The sequence below is a fragment of the Carcharhinus amblyrhynchos genome, chromosome 3 (assembly GCF_965287045.1).
Source record: "Carcharhinus amblyrhynchos chromosome 3, sCarAmb.v2.hapA, whole genome shotgun sequence".
NCBI lineage: Eukaryota > Metazoa > Chordata > Chondrichthyes > Carcharhiniformes > Carcharhinidae > Carcharhinus > Carcharhinus amblyrhynchos.
Window position 1 is genome coordinate 109,253,752 of NC_137326.1, and position 15,849 is coordinate 109,269,600.

General features: G+C 40.8%; 1 protein-coding gene across 6 annotated transcripts in view; it reads right to left on the bottom strand.

The window, feature by feature from the left end:
* dis3l2 (DIS3 like 3'-5' exoribonuclease 2) overlaps positions 1 to 15,409 on the bottom strand; it is a 260,531-nt gene extending 245,122 nt beyond the window's left edge. The window contains exons 1-2 of one of the 6 annotated variants that reach the window (XM_080185679.1): positions 15,336 to 15,409; positions 11,021 to 11,901 (exon numbers count right to left, since the gene is read on the bottom strand). In XM_080185679.1, the coding sequence (XP_080041805.1) occupies positions 11,021 to 11,873 (853 nt within the window). In that variant the 5' untranslated portion in view covers positions 11,874 to 11,901; positions 15,336 to 15,409. Of the gene's footprint in view, positions 1 to 8,121; positions 8,253 to 11,020; positions 11,902 to 13,354; positions 13,480 to 13,586; positions 14,108 to 14,143; positions 14,891 to 14,930; positions 15,107 to 15,335 lie in introns of those variants that run through there. The other 5 variants (XM_080185682.1, XM_080185678.1, XM_080185681.1 and 2 more) reach the window with 5 other exon arrangements.
* Positions 15,410 to 15,849: the final 440 nt, after the last annotated feature.

Sequence of the window (15,849 nt, forward strand, 5' to 3'; positions counted from 1 at the left end):
TGAAGTCGATGACTATCTCCTTCATTTTGTTGATACTGAGGGGGAGATTATTGTCGTCAAACCAGCTCAACCAGATTCTCTCTTTCCTGTACTCTGTCTCATAATTGTTTGCGATCCAACCCACCACAGTGGTGTCATCAGCAAACTTGAAAATCGAGTTGGAGAGGAATTTGGCCACATAGAATCATAGGTGTTTAAGAGTTATATTAAGGAGCCGAAGACACAGCCTTGTGGGGCACTGGTGTTGAGAATGATCATGGAGATGTTGTTGCTTCTCCTTACTGATTTGTGGTCTTTGGGTTAGGAAGTCTAGGATCCAGTCACAGAGCAAGGAGCCAAGCCCCAGCCATGGAGTTTGGTGATGGGTTTTGTCAGAATAATGGTGTTGAAAGCTGAGTTGTACTCAATAAAAAGGAGTCTGACATAGGTGTCTTTCTTTATCCTGGTGCTGCAGGACGAGAGAGGTTGCATCTGCTGTGGACCTATTGCAGCGATAGGCAAACTATAGTGAATCGAGGCAATCTGGGAGGTTGGAATTGATTTGTGCCATGACTAACCTTTCAAAGCACTTTACAATGATGGATGTTAGAGCCACCGGATGATAGTCATTCAAGTATGCTGCTTGGCTTTTATTTGGTACCAGGATAACGGTCATCTTCTTGAAACAAATAGGGACCTCAAATTGGTGCAGAGGTTCTTCCTTGCTGCCATCAGACTTTTGAATGGACCTTTCATATATTAAGCTCTCCATTCTTTACACTCTAGCTATGACTGTAACACCCTATCCCTTTCTTCTCCCCTATCTATTCTACGAACAGTATGTTTTGTCTGTTTGGCAGCAAGAAACAATACTTTTCACTGTATCCCAACAGATGTAACAAAAATAAATCAAATCAAATTGTCCATTACACCAGTAAAATGTGCAAGATTAATTAGAAGGCGGCAAATGCTGTTATCACTTTTGACAACAATTGATGAGTCGGCTCATTATCAATCAGTTCAAAGGTTCCCCTGACCAAATGTAAACCAAGAAGCAATAAAAGTGTTTTCATACTGGATATGTTCAATTTATAGAAGTTACACCATTCCACAGTTAGAAACATGTAAGAGAGTCAAAAATTGGAAGCAACCCAAAAATATTATTTTGGTTTAAACTAATTCATCTTCTCCTTTTCTGAAAGCATTGATGTCTTGGAATATATTTCACAAATACCAGCCATTCTCCATAATCCCACCAAGCAGTCATGCTGCATTTAAACTTAGTAAATTTTACATGAAGTCACAAATCTTAATTTCAATTAAGTCTTCTGATCCAAACTAGGAAAGTGCCTCCTTCAAACATCAAAGGAGTTGTTACGAGAAGTCTTCTTAACCACAAACAATATTTCTGGACTACTGATGTGGCTATAGCTCAAGTTCGGAGTTGTGCTAGTTATTGTCAGAAGAACTGAAGTATACTGATTGGCAGATTACACTAATATTTTGTTACGTGCAAATTTTGTCAATCATTTGCACCACTATGGAGATAAGCCTACCAAAACCACACTTAGCTCATTAGCATTGCTGCACCCAAATATAAAAGAGCAGATTTTTTTTAAAGTGCTGAATAAACTTAAATTTATGATTGACCTTTTAAGCACAGCAGGTTTCCAGCGACTTACAAGAACTCACTTTTGTTAATTTCTTACCAAATAATTGCTGTGTATTTTCTATATCTGAATGTTTTTTTATTGCATTAGAATCAGTGGCAGCAAAAAGATAAAAGCTGCATTTTATTAAACATGCTGTGCTTAATGTGCATAAATGGCAGTCTGATGACTTCAAACTTGAATTGGCATAACATCAGTACAATAGAGGAGCATAAAGAAGATAGATGATGCATGTTCCTTGCTTTCTTCAGGTTCTGAATGTTTACACTAATTTTTGCTGGTTTTACATGTATTCTATTGTGTCTGATAGGGTCTCAGGAAACTTAAGTGCAAGTTGCCACTAGCAAAATGTTATTTTACTGCTGGCCGAATTCTGTGAATTTGCTTTAGATATGTAGATAGGTACAGACACAAAAAATATGGATCTCAATGACTTGGAGGTTTTATTTAAAAGAAAGAGTATTGTCACAAGTAGTTTAGCATTGGAAGCAGTTCTGAAATTGGCAAAGGATCAGCAGTGCGATGGTGTATTTGAGTAAATCAATGCATTTTCCTTTGTGTGAGCCATCGCATTGTATACCTGATACTTCCCCAATTTTCACCTTGAACATTTCTTCTTTCTTACTTCTATCTTTGTGTTAATATTGTTGTGATGCAGTTACTACTCCATGTTTCTGTGTCTGCTTTGCTCTTCAGTTCCACTGATGTTTGTTGGCACTGCTGTTTAACTTTGTGCTTGATATTTTTGTCCTGATTTTGTTTCCAATCCCTTTTTCCCGAATGTCTGTCAGTCCAAACAGCCCTCCCCCACATTTCTCCTTCATCTTCTCTTTTTCTCCTTCCTCAATATTTTCCCTTTTGCTGTATGTCATCTATCTGCAATAGTTGTTAAGATAATCATCATAAGAATCTCCAATGACAGCCTTTAAACCATGCAACAGTTATAGTGTTGAGGAGCAGGAGGTCTGCAACTGGAAGTATTTTTCAGGCTAAGCGGCCAGTTAACATAGAACATAGAACACTACAGCACAAACAGGCCCTTCGGCCCACAAGTTGCGCCGATCATATCCATATCTACCAGGCCATAGAACTATCTGTAACTCCCAATCCCATTAAATCCCATGTACTCATCCAGAAATCTCTTAAAAGACCCCAGCAAGTTCGCCTCTACCACCACCGATGGCAGCCAATTCCACTCACTCACCACCCTCTGAGTGAAAAACTGGCATCTCCTCTCTACCTACTCCCCAGCACCTTAAACCTGTGTCCTCTCGTAGCGACCATTTCAGCCCTGGGAAACAGCCTCCGAGAATCCACCCTATCTATTCCTCTCAACATCTTATAAACCTCTTATCAGTTCTTTTATTTTTTCCTATTGTCGTAATGGAGGGCGGCAAGCAGGGACATAAACTGAATGCAGATACAGTGTGACAGTTAACATAAACAAATGGGAAGTGAGCACTTCAGAATTTAAAATAGTTGCCACAAAAGTGGCACCAAAATACATGATAGCGTGAAGTAAAATCTGTTGTCTGGAATTGTATGCAGATTTTTTTAAAAGATAGAAGAGTATTTAATTTCTCATCCTATTATATACCCAGAATCAAAGATAAGCACAGGTGAAAGGGGGAATGTACAGGATGAAAGTAGGCCAGCATGCAGAGGTAATGTATGACTAATATAGGAAATAAATTATGATTTTCACGCAATCCTTATATTTAAACAGCAAAACTAAGAGGAATTTGAGAACAAAGAACAGTACAGCACAGGAAACTGGCCCCTTGGCCCTCCAAGCCTGTGCCGCTCATTGGTCCAACTAGACCATTCGTTCGTATCCCTCCAATCCTAGTCTGCTCATGTGACTATCCAGGTAATTCTTAAACAATGCCAGCATGTCTGCCTCCACCACCCTACGTGGCAGTGCATTCCAGGCCCCCACCACTCTCTGTGTAAAAAAAACGTCCCTCTGATATCTGAGTTATACCTCACCCCCCTCACCTTGAGCCCATGACCCCTCGTGATCGTCATCTCCAACCTGGGAAAAAGCTTCCCACTGTTCACCCTATCTATACCCTTCATAATTCTGTACACCTCTATTAGGTCTCCCCTCATTCTCTGTCTTTCCAGGGAGAACAACCCCAGTTTACCCAATCTCCGCTCATAGCTAACTCCTCACTGCTAACTCCTCATTGAGAAACAGTTGCTTACATAGTGGTTTTTGTTATAAATACTATCACATGATTTACTTACAAGAATTTTTTTTATATTACTAAATTATGGGATGCAAATCATCAAATACATTCAAAGCTAAAAGAGACATATTTTTGAACTAGAGGGTGTAAAGAATTATGGGGAACAGGGAGGAACTTAGAGTAGAGGGCAAAATGAAATCAGCTATGATCTTATAGAATGGTGCAATAGATTTGAGGGGCTATAAATGTCAACAAAGAATGACAAAGAAATTGATAAAGAAGGGTAGGATAAAATATGAAGCTGGACTAGCGCTTAATATAAAAAAGGATAGCAAGAGTTTTTATAAATACATAAAAAGGAAGAGGCTGGGTAGGGTGAACGTTGGACCCTTAGAGGATGAGAGGGGGGACTTAGTGGTAGGGGATGGGGAAATGGCTGAGGCCCTGAATAACTTTTTTGTTTCAGTCTTCACGGAGGAGGACGTGAGTAATTTGCCAGGTGTTAGCGATGGAAAGATGGTAGGAGTGGAGGGCCTGAATGACATTATTGTTACTAGAGAGGCGGTGCTCGACAGACTGGAGGGGCTGATTGTGGACAAGTCCCCAGGACCGGATGGAATGCATCCAAGGGTTCTGAAGGAAATGGCGGAGGTGATAGTGGATGCCTTGGTGATTATTTTCCAAATGTCGCTGGATTCCGGGGAAGTGCCGGAAGATTGGAAAACGGCTAATGTTACGCCGTTGTTTAAGACGGGTGGCAGGCAAAAGGCGGGGAATTATGGGCCGGTTAGTTTAACGTCTATTGTAGGAAAAATGTTAGAATCCGTGATCAAGGAGAAAATAGCGAGGCATCTTGAGGAGAATTGTTTGATAGAGCAGACGCAGCACGGTTTCGTTAAGGGGAAGTCGTGTCTGACGAATTTATTGGAGTTCTGTGAGGATGTGTCTAGGGCGGTGGATAGAGGAGAGCTGGTGGATGTGTTCTTTCTTGATTTTCAGAAGGCGTTTGACAAGGTGCCTCACAAGAGGTTATTGCAGAAGGTCAGGGGGCATGGAGTTGGGGGTAGGGTGTTAGCGTGGATAGGGGATTGGCTGTCAAATAGGAGGCGGGGGGGGGGGTCAATGGGTGCTGTTCGGATTGGCGGTTGGTGACTAGTGGAGTGCCCCAGGGGTCGGTGCTGGGGCCTCAGCTATTCACCATCTATATAGATGATCCGGAGGAGGGAACCGAGTGTATGGTGTCGAAATTTGCTGATGACACCAAGATTGGTGGAATGGCAAATTGTGCGGAGGGTGTGGAGAGTCTGCAGAAGGATCTAGATAGGCTGGGCGAATGGGCCAGGAACTGGCAAATGGAATTTAATGTTGGCAAATGTGAGGTTGTCCACTTTGGTAAGAATAATGGTAGGAAGGACTATTACTTATGTGGCAAAAAACTGCAGCAGGCGGCGGTGCAGAGGGACCTCGGGGTCCTTGTGCATGAGTCGCAAAAACCCAGCTTGCAGGTGCAGCAGAGGGTCAGGAAGGCGAATGGGATGCTGGCCTTCATAGCGAGGGGGATTGAATATAAAAGTAGGGAGGTCTTGCTACAGCTGTATAGGGCACTGGTGAGGCCGCAGCTGGAGTACTGTGTGCAGCTTTGGTCGCCGCACTTACGCAAGGATATTTTGGCCTTGGAGGGAGTGCAGAGGAGGTTTACTAAGCTGATTCCGGAGTTGAGGGGGTTGAACTATGAGGAGAGGCTGAATAAACTAGGCTTGTACTCGTTAGAGTTTAGAAGAATGAGGGGAGATCTCATTGAGACGTATAAGATGTTGAATGGGATGGATAGGATAGAGGTGGAGAGGCTCTTCCCGCTCAGAAAGGACAGTAGGACTAGAGGGCATAGCCTCAGGATAAAGGGGGGGGCGGTTTAGAACGGAGCTGAGGAGGAACTTCTTCACTCAAAGGGTGGTGAATCTCTGGAATTCTCTGCCCGTTGAAGTGGTGGAGGCTGCCTCGCTCAATATTTTTAAGACGCGGGTTGATAGGTTTTTGATAGGCAAGGGGATTAAGGGTTATGGGGAGAGGGTGGGAATGTGGAACTGAGCCACGACAGATCAGCCACGATCTTATTGAATGGCGGGGCAGGCTCGAAGGGCTAGATGGCCTACTCCTGCTCCTATTTCTTATGTTCTTTATGTTCTTATAAGGCTTACTCCTGCACTATAAGTTACATTCTCAATCCATCTCCCATCATACCATGCATACAGAACCAAAATTGAGGGATGTTTTCAGTGATATCTGATCACAGGAATGGAAATAATTCAAAAATACAAAAACTGTAATTTATAAGTCATCTATTGGTTTTTATATTTACATATATATGTATGTATTCACATTTATAAACTAAACTGTGTAACCATCTCACACTCTAATTAATTCCTCTTGCAATGGTTGTATTGCACCACGGCGTATAGCTGCAGGAGGTACTTACAGTTTAACATGTCCATGCGCCATTGCCAATATAAATGTAACTAGAAGAACACGGGCGGCATGGTGGCACAGTGGTTAGACTGCTGCCTCACAGTGCCAGGGACCTGGGTTCAATTCCGGCCTCGGGTCACTGTCTGTGTGGAGTTTGCACATTCTCCCCATGTCTGCATAGGCTCCCCTAACAGTCCAAAGATGTTTGGCTTAGGTTGAATGGCTATGCTAAACTAACCCTTGTCTCAGGGGATTAACAGGGTAAATACATGTGGTTACAGGAATGCGGCCTGGGTGGGATTGTGGTCAGTGGGCCGAATGGCATCCTTCTGCGCTGTGGGGATTCTATGATTGTTGCAATTATGAAGTTTATTTTGGACTGAATTTTTAACACGTTAAAAGCCAAAGGGGATCATGTGACAATTCCAAAATCTGTCCAAGAGCAAGTCTAGGGATTGATTGAACAAGGTGCAAAGCTATACCGATAGCAAATAGACTTGCTAGCTTCAAATTTTTGGGGGCAAAAATGAAAAAGAGAGATAAGAAAAGAATAATAGTTGGTGTGGTAAGGAAAGAAAAGTAGTTGCAGGTTCTTTGAAAGCAAGTTAAGTTGGATGCAGAATGAGATGGTCTCGACTCAAAGAGATGCATTCCACAGTTATCTAGTGAATCCAGGAGATTTGTCCTGGCATGGCCACGGAGTAAGACAAAGTAAGCTGTCCTGCTGGAAGTGGATTTGGAGGTCTCTGAAAATTTAGAAAGCATCTCAAGACTGTCGGTCAAGGTTACTACTCATTGAAATGGGTAAATATGAACCATTTGGAAGCTGAAAGCAACTGTGGGCTGTTTGCTACAATGATTGTAATTCTGTGAACAGTAAAATGTGTGCTAAAAGAGGAGCATTTCTTTCTACAATGAGAAGAATAAGATGCCTACAAAAAATGTTTAGTTAACAGTGTTCTTAGTCATTGTTTTAAATAGTATTGTATTATATAAGTTATACATGGAATGACTTTCTCACAAATCTATCGTGTGGCACTGTATCAAATGCCTTCTGAAAGTCTACATACACCACGTCAATAGCATTACCTTCATTGACTCTTCCAATACCTCATCAAAAACTCCAAGTTAGTTAAACATGATTTCTCCTTTCAAAATCCATGCCTAGCACTTTCGAATCAACCCACGTTTTTCCATGTGACTACTAATTCTATCCCAAATAATTTTTTCTTAGAAGCTTGCACACCACTGATGTTAAACTGACTCATCTGTAATTGCTGAAGCTTTCCTTACAACCTTTTTTGAACAAGGATGAGATAATTGCAATCCTCCAGTCCACTGGAACCTCCCCTGAGTCTAGGGAAGACTGGAAGATTATGGCCAGCACTTCTGCAGTTTCTTTCTCACTTCCTTTGATATTCTTGGTTGCATTTTATCCAGCTCCAGTGGCTTAATGGTAAAGACAGGTGCAAAGTATTCATTTAGTACCTCAGCCATGCCCCCATACTCCATGTCTAAATTCCCTTTTAAGTCCCTAGTCGGTCCTATTCCTCCTTTTACTATCTATATGCCTTTAGAAGACTTTGGGATTCCCCTTTAGGATACACTGCCAGCCTTTTCTCACAATACCGCTTCACTTCTCTATTGTGCTTTTTTGCCTCCCCTTCAAACCTTCTGTGTTCCTCTTGGTTCTCAACTGTATACCTGACCCCTATTCTAAGCACACTTCTCTTCCTTATCTTAATTATGATCTCCGTTTTCATCTAGGGACCTTAGGAAAGTTTGCCCTATCTTTCCCTTTTAAGGGTACATACCTTGACAGTGTCCAGAAATAAACTCGGCTGTCTGCTTCCTGCTCATTGTTGAAGTGATCAGTTGCAGAAAATAATGATGTGTAGCAATTGTATTAAGATATAATTGGGTTCTGTGGTCGCAAAAGAGCAAATAATTGCCCTGGCACAATTTCCTGGAACTATTCTGTTGCAACACTCATTGGAAAATTAACATAGCTCCACCCATTAAAACTAATGGTGATCACATATTTCCTGAATTAAGTAATGTTTTCTTACTTGGATTGATAAATAATGGTGGTGGGGAACAGGCAGCAGTGAGATTTGTAAATTTAAAGGGCCCATCAACAATTCAGTTTACAGATCGCTAGCCTTCCTAAATGATCTTTAACTTGCAGTGAACATATTAGGGATATGGTTTTTAAGTCAGTACTGCTATCTTCAAACACTTTAACAATGCTGAAAAAGGTTTAACACAGGTAAAATTAACACAGACGTTAGATAGTTAGGATGATATCAAAGCAGGAGGTGCTACCTTGTGCCCAGGGCCAGCAATTATTCTTATCTAGCAAGTAAAACAAATTAATTTCTGAATCAACTAGTGTTAAGAGAACATTACCAAATTAGTCATGTCTTACATATGTGTGAACTGGTTTGATTGAAATTATGAAGCTATAAGAAGAGACAATGTTGATGGCCTAGAATATTTTAATCATTACATGCCAAGTAGCAAGGTATTTTGTGTTTGTTTTTGTGTAGCTGGGGAAACAATAGGGAACAATTCACTAGGTCTGCAAACTGTTACCTAGGTTCAGGGTTGATTTCTTAGATGTCCACATGATAGTAGCTATTACGTATCACTTCATTATTTCATATAAATCTGTACAGAATCATGACATTTTTCCAGTTTTAAACATTGTGAAATTGATAAATGCCAATTGTAAGTCACACATTTGCAGTTGAATTTTGAACTAAGTTAGCAATGGGGAAATCATTGTGCAAAATGTGAAAAGCTACAATGTACGGTAGTAATCTCAACATTGCAGAAAATTCCACCCCAATTGTTTTGCTCTTCCTGATGCTTAATTCTAAAAGAATTCTGACGCTGGTCTTAGTTAGTGCCACACAGATAAATAGGACTTGAGAGATATTTAAATGTTGCATTCAAAAACAAAATTAATTTATATACGTTGAAAAGTCACTCACTGCAGTAATTAAGGATGTTTGACACAGTATGCAAACCAACATGCAGAATGTCAGTTAGTTACCCACTTCAAAGAAAATCAATGCATTCATCCCCGATTCGTTATACCAACAAATGAGGAGGACACTCAGTGAAGTGTACATCTCTGCCATAGTGTTAACTTGCTGTTCGAGACTTTTCCCTGCCTGGTTGATGATCAAAGACTTTAAAAATCTTTTTATTAGGAACTTCGATCGCACTGAAAATGCTTCAGGTCAATTCACAACCAACAATCTGCTTTGAAAACTCTGCATTTTGACAGCTGTGACAAATTTCACCACACGTGAGACAATCCACAACATTCTAAATAAAACAACACACAACATTCTAAAAAAGGCTACTTGTCCAATCTCAGAATGTTAGTGGATCCTTTAAAAAGGTTTCCAGGGTCAGAGTTGGATCTGCTTCTTCACCAAAAACTGATCAGTTCTTTTTTGATACACCATCTATGGACCGAGTTTCATTGAAATCCATCAGTTTCTGATATATATTTACAAACAAAAGAGATTAACAAATAGGGGTGAAAATACTACCTCCACCCACCTGTGGTAGAAATAATCACCGTCTCTATTCATTTTGATTGGATTAGTGGAGGGCCATACCTCAAAGGAGGAAAAGCAATGCGTACGGTTGACAGATCAACTGACATCACTGATTTAGTATTGAGGCAGCCATCAATCTTACTCGGAACAATGAAAGAATAGAACAGGGACACACCTGGTCACCTGGTCAGCTGGGTTGGAGAAGGAAGCATACAAATGAGAAGAAACGCAGTTGTAAAAAGCCCAGAAGTAGTCAGGATAAGGAGCTTGACCCAGGAAAGTTCAGCAGAATAGTATGGTATATTTTTATTACTTTACACCCCAAGAAGGGCTGTGTAATTAGTTGACTCAAGTTACAATTTGATTAATTTGATTCATTATCTTCCATGCTAATCTCAATGTCAGCTTTGCCCCAGTTGGTAGCACTCTCACCCATGTCAGAAGGTTGTGGGTTTAAGTCCTAGTACAGTACAAAATTCAAGACTGACAATCTAGTGCAGTACTGAGAAAGCAGTGGACTGTTTCAGGTACCAGCTTTCAGAGAAGATGTTAAACAGAGGCCTGTATGTCCCCTTATGTAGTCACAGAAGTTATAACACAATTAGATAGGAAAGAAGGTATCCTCTACATTTTGTCCACCATTCACTGCAAACAAAAAAAGCCTCAGTACCATATTGCTTTTAGCAGGAGCTTGTTGTGCGCAAACTAGCTGCCATGTTTCCTGCATTACCACAATTCAAATAGTACTTCATTTGCTGTAAAGCACTTTGGGATAGCTGGTGGTCATGGAAGAAGGCCTTGTACAAATGAAAATCTTTCTTTTTTCTGCAAATAAGCTTAACAATTCATATCTGATCACAGCATATTAAAAAAATGCATTTGGAAAGTAACACATATGATTACATCTACAAAATGCATAATGTTCAGTTCAGAAAACAAAAGGTGTATTTCTACACCTCTGATATTAGGCAGCATTCTGAAAAGAGGACAATCAATTGAAGCATCTGTATTTTGGGGAATTTTCAAATGGAATTAACTCCCGGAACATTTTGTAATCTTATAAAAATTAATCCATTAATACTTACAGCAGAGAAATTCAACAAGGTTAAACAGTGAAATATATATTCTATTGCCTTACTTTGCACATGGCTGACATTGGTTTTCTCTGGCAGAGTAGATTCTAAATCATGAAGCACAGCAACTTGGTCTCCAATGCAGACTCCATCAGAATATTGAGTTACACTCAAGTTTTGGTCATTTTTCCCTTTGCCCCTCCTTCTATTTCTCTTTTTCTTATTAATCTGGGATTCCATCTCATTAGTTATTTGCATATCTGTTCTTCCTTGATCAATATCCCGAATGCAGTTGCCAAAGGTTTGCTTTTGTTTTGGCAATGCAGAATCAGAGTAATGATCACTATCCCCAGCAGTTGCTGCTTTCACAAGTCCTGCAAACTCTTTATGGCGATCCGAATGTGTTTGTGGGTGGACTTGTTTAGGCCTAGTTTCTTTGAACGTAACTTCATTTCCCGATTCAGTGTCTCCATCCTGGCTGGTGTTGATATCTCTTTGTTTGTTTTGCTTTCTGGTCATCAACCCTTGCTTCCTCTTCGAAGAGTCAAGCATGTCTGTCACATCAGCATCTCCAACTTCTTCCAAAAAATTAGCAGACATGTTTGTAACTAGGGCAGGGCTATTAATGTCCACAGAGTGACTGTATTTTGCAATTCCTCCTAGATTTTGTCCATTATTAACATTCTTTGGTTGTATCGCTTCCACTTCTGAAAGATTCAAAGCAGTTCCAGAGGTAATTCCACTTTCATCATTTTGGTCTATATAATTGATCTGCTGAGCAAATTGGTTTAGATATGCTCTAAATCTTCCACTACGGTGCTGATTTACCAGCCTGGAATAAGCATTTTTTGGTGGATAAATAATCTTTCTTGCCTCAAAAGAGGGAAATTTTTCCTTTGTTTGTCCTGAATGATCCATGTTGATGTTGACAGTCACAAAAGTGAAGCTGTAGAGAAAATAACATTCATGAGTATCTAATATAAATAACATATTATCTGTGAAAGTCCAAAATTGAATATTTGCAATAGCTTTAAAACAATGCCCCATCACATAAAAATGTTCCGTAAGATAAAGATGTTTTGCTCAATATTTAATCATGTTTATTCAAATATTTTTGATTTTCATCTTTTATTACGGGTTTATTACACATTACATTCCTGCAGGCTGGGAAACATGGTCTTTGGATAAATAAAGTCCTTCAGACTTTCAGCCTACAAATTTCAAAATAGACAAAATAACAAATAAGAAATAGAAAAGTAATAGGACGGATTTGCATGATCTTAGTATGCAATCTGGACAGCAATGATCAAACAAAATCCATGCATTCACAGATTTTATACACCTCCTTGTCCTGTTTCCAGTCAGAATAAAGTTCAATTTTGCCAACTGCTCATCTGAGCAACATTTCATTCAGATCATGAACTTATCAATACTTTTCATTAAATACATCTCTAAATCCTCTTAATTTAAGGAATGCTACTGGAGACTACTTTAATTCAATAATAATTTTAAGAAATATTTAAACGTTGCATATTGTTATTGCTAGGATGTACGCATACTGAAGGCAATTGTTCTTTTGTTTCTTCAGATAATAGGAAAAGGATGTTTGAAACACTTACTGAAATATTAATCAAAATCTATCAAGCATTATTTTTTAAATTATGCAACTTGTTACCTTGCCGACAATCTTAACATAGTAAACATCCCGAGGAACTTCTGAAGAACCTTATTAAACAAAATGTGTCTGTGTGGTGGTGGTTGATGGGGGTTGTGGGGGCATCGCCTATCATCAAACAGTAATGATCTTTATAGAAGTGTATTTTAAGATTTCTTACTCCTTTTTTATTCAGAAGATGGTATCCTAATGGATTATAATTCCAAAGTACTTCAACCAAGTTAAAAGTTATCACTTGACGCCTCTCCTTGGAAGCAACAGTTGACTGGCTTTTCAACCATAGATGTACCAGCAGAACCCAATTTATGTTAATACAATTGCTACACATTATTTTCTGCAACAGATCACTTCAACCGTGATCAAGAAGCATATAGCCTACTTGATTTTTCAATATTCCAAAAATCTGAAACCAACCGCAACATCTCCACCATCGCTACAGCTGAGGTCAGTTAACTCAGCACAGACCCAATTAAATATGGTACTCTACTGATTTGTATGGTTCAGTACCTCAAAACAGCCATCATTAAAATCCTTTATCAAAATGATACCTTTCTAGCTCACAAACTCAAATCCAACAATAAATTGACACCACAGTGACTCAAATTTAGGTTTGGGGATGTGCATATTTAGTGGACAAGAATGACATCCTGGTTGGTTGACTTATACAGATACAAGAAAGTGGCATTCATCCTAGTTACGTTTAATCATAACCTTAAGAGATTACCTTAACAGATGCTGGTTGGTGATGGGGAAGTACATAAGCGATTAAGTGAGCTTGAGCAATTAGTTTTTTTTAATATCGATACATAAAGATGTCGACAGAGAAACAAGTGGTCATGTGCAACTTAGTTCTAAGGAGGCACAACTAATAGAAAAACGGAAAGAAAAAGATCTGACTTAACAGAACCAAAAAAACTTTTAAAAAATCATTATGTTATTACATGTCTTATAGATACCCGATTCTTTGTAGCACCAGTGGACATCACATGCTCATTCTTCAGTGCTACCTTTGTTCATGACAAGTTTACAGAAGTGAGGTAGCCAACCAGAAGACCCCTCCCCCTTTGGTCAAGTTCATCTCAACCTGTGAATCGTATCTTCACCCAGTCAAACATCTGGCCGACTTGGGCATCCAATTAACCCTAGCCCCTCTCTTTTAACCCCACTTCACACAAAGTGGCCAAAGCTCAAGGCCCAATCATCATCAGCTATGTCATCAATGACTTGCCCTCCATAACGTCAGAAATTGGGCTGCTCACTAATGACTGCACAACATTCCATTTTATTTACAATCCCTCAGAAACTGAAGCAGTTGGTGCACATATGCAACACAATGTGGGTAACAGTCAGACTTCAGTCGATAAGTGCCAAGTAACATTAACACCACACAATGATATTACCATCACTGAATCCCCTACGTTCCTGCCCCACCCTCAATGACCAGAAACCAGCACATAAATACCATGCCTTTAAGAGCAGTGAGAGGCTGGGGATTCTAAAGCAAGTAACTCACCATCTGATTCTCCATACCATGTCCAATATCTACAAGGTACAAGTCAGCAATGTAATGGAATAATGTTCACATTCCTGGATGAGTGAAGCTTCAAGAACAGAAGATAAACACCATCCAGCTTGCCTGATCAATAGCACATCCAGCACCTCAAACTTTCACTCCCTCTACCTTGGTATACATTACTGCTGCTATGCACCATTTCCAAGATGCAGTGCTACTACTCACAATGGTTCCTGTGACAGCACCTTCCAAACCAGTGACCTCGACCAGGTAGAAGGACAAGGGCAGCACATTTTAGGAACAACACCACCTGCAGATTCTCTATCCAAGTCACTCATTATCATGATTTGGAATTATATCACCATTCTTTTACTGCCACTGGGTGCAAATCCTGGAATTCCCTCCCCTAAAACTCCTCACCACACAACAGCAATTCAAGTGGCTCACCGGGATCTTCTTAAAGGCCACCTCTCAAATGGTTAAATAGGGGCAACAATATCTCCCATTCTAATAAGAAAAATGTGGAACAGGCTCAACTGAGTGAGAAAGCTGCAAGCAGTCTAGGAATCCATCAAATACTACAAAAGAAATTGTCCCCTACTGCACACAATTCACCCTAGATCCCAATGGCACAAGAAAGGACTCCCATTCACATTGAAAGCAGAGCACTGCGCTCTCCAACCGCAGAGCCGTGTCCAGACACAAGATGAGGAATAGAAGAGTGCATTTTACCAATTTAATGCCAGTAATGGAAGGAGTGGCACAGTGGTAAACACTTCTACCTCACATTGCCAAGGGCCCGGGTTCAATTCCAGCCTTGGGTCATTGTCTGTGTGGAGTCTGCATATTCTCCCTGTGTCAGTATGGGTTTCCTCTAGGCGTTCCAGTTTCCTCCTACTGTCTGAAAGATATGCAGGTTAGGTTGATTGGCCATGATAAGTTGATCCTTAATGTTAGGGGGGACTAGCAGGGTGCGATTGCGTGGGAGTGGGGGGGGGGGGGGGGTCGGTACAGATTCGATGGGCCGAATGGCCTTCTGTACTGCAGGGATTCTATGAGGCGCTCACTTGGCCGAAAAAGCCATGAAATGAACAGTCTGAGACTCGGTACGTCATTTTTCCCCTCTTGCAAATGTTACGGTTGGCTTATGATGCACGGAACAAACCAGCCGTTCCCAGCTGCTGCAACTTACAGACGGGACAAGTTGCCAGCTACTGGGCCGCAATTAACGGTTGCTGGAGCCGCTCGAGCTCTGCGCTCCCCTCCGGAAACTACTTCCGGGTCATCTTCCGCCGGAAGCCAGAGGGCCTGGCGTGGTGCATGGTGGGGGATGTGTTCTTTCTCCCTCCTGTTGCTACTCAGTGGCTCCAGGACCTGGTGCAGCCCTCCAGTCCTGCAAAACCGCCGTCCCTTTCACCCAAAACGTGCAGTGCCTTATAGCAATGTGCACTTCACCGCTCCCCTGCAGAATCCATCTTCACAGACCGCTTAAAGTGTGGAATGTTGCTTGCTGCTCGCCACTTTTGACCGCTTATCCATCACTGTCGCCACCTTGGACAGCAACTACTCAGACACTCAACAAAGCCACCGACCACAGGAAGCGTCTGCATTAAAATTAATTAATGATTTAGAAATGACGAATGACACAGGAAAACACAACAAAGCTGACATCAGTCTGCCTTCCTTTATACGTTTGCAGCGATTTC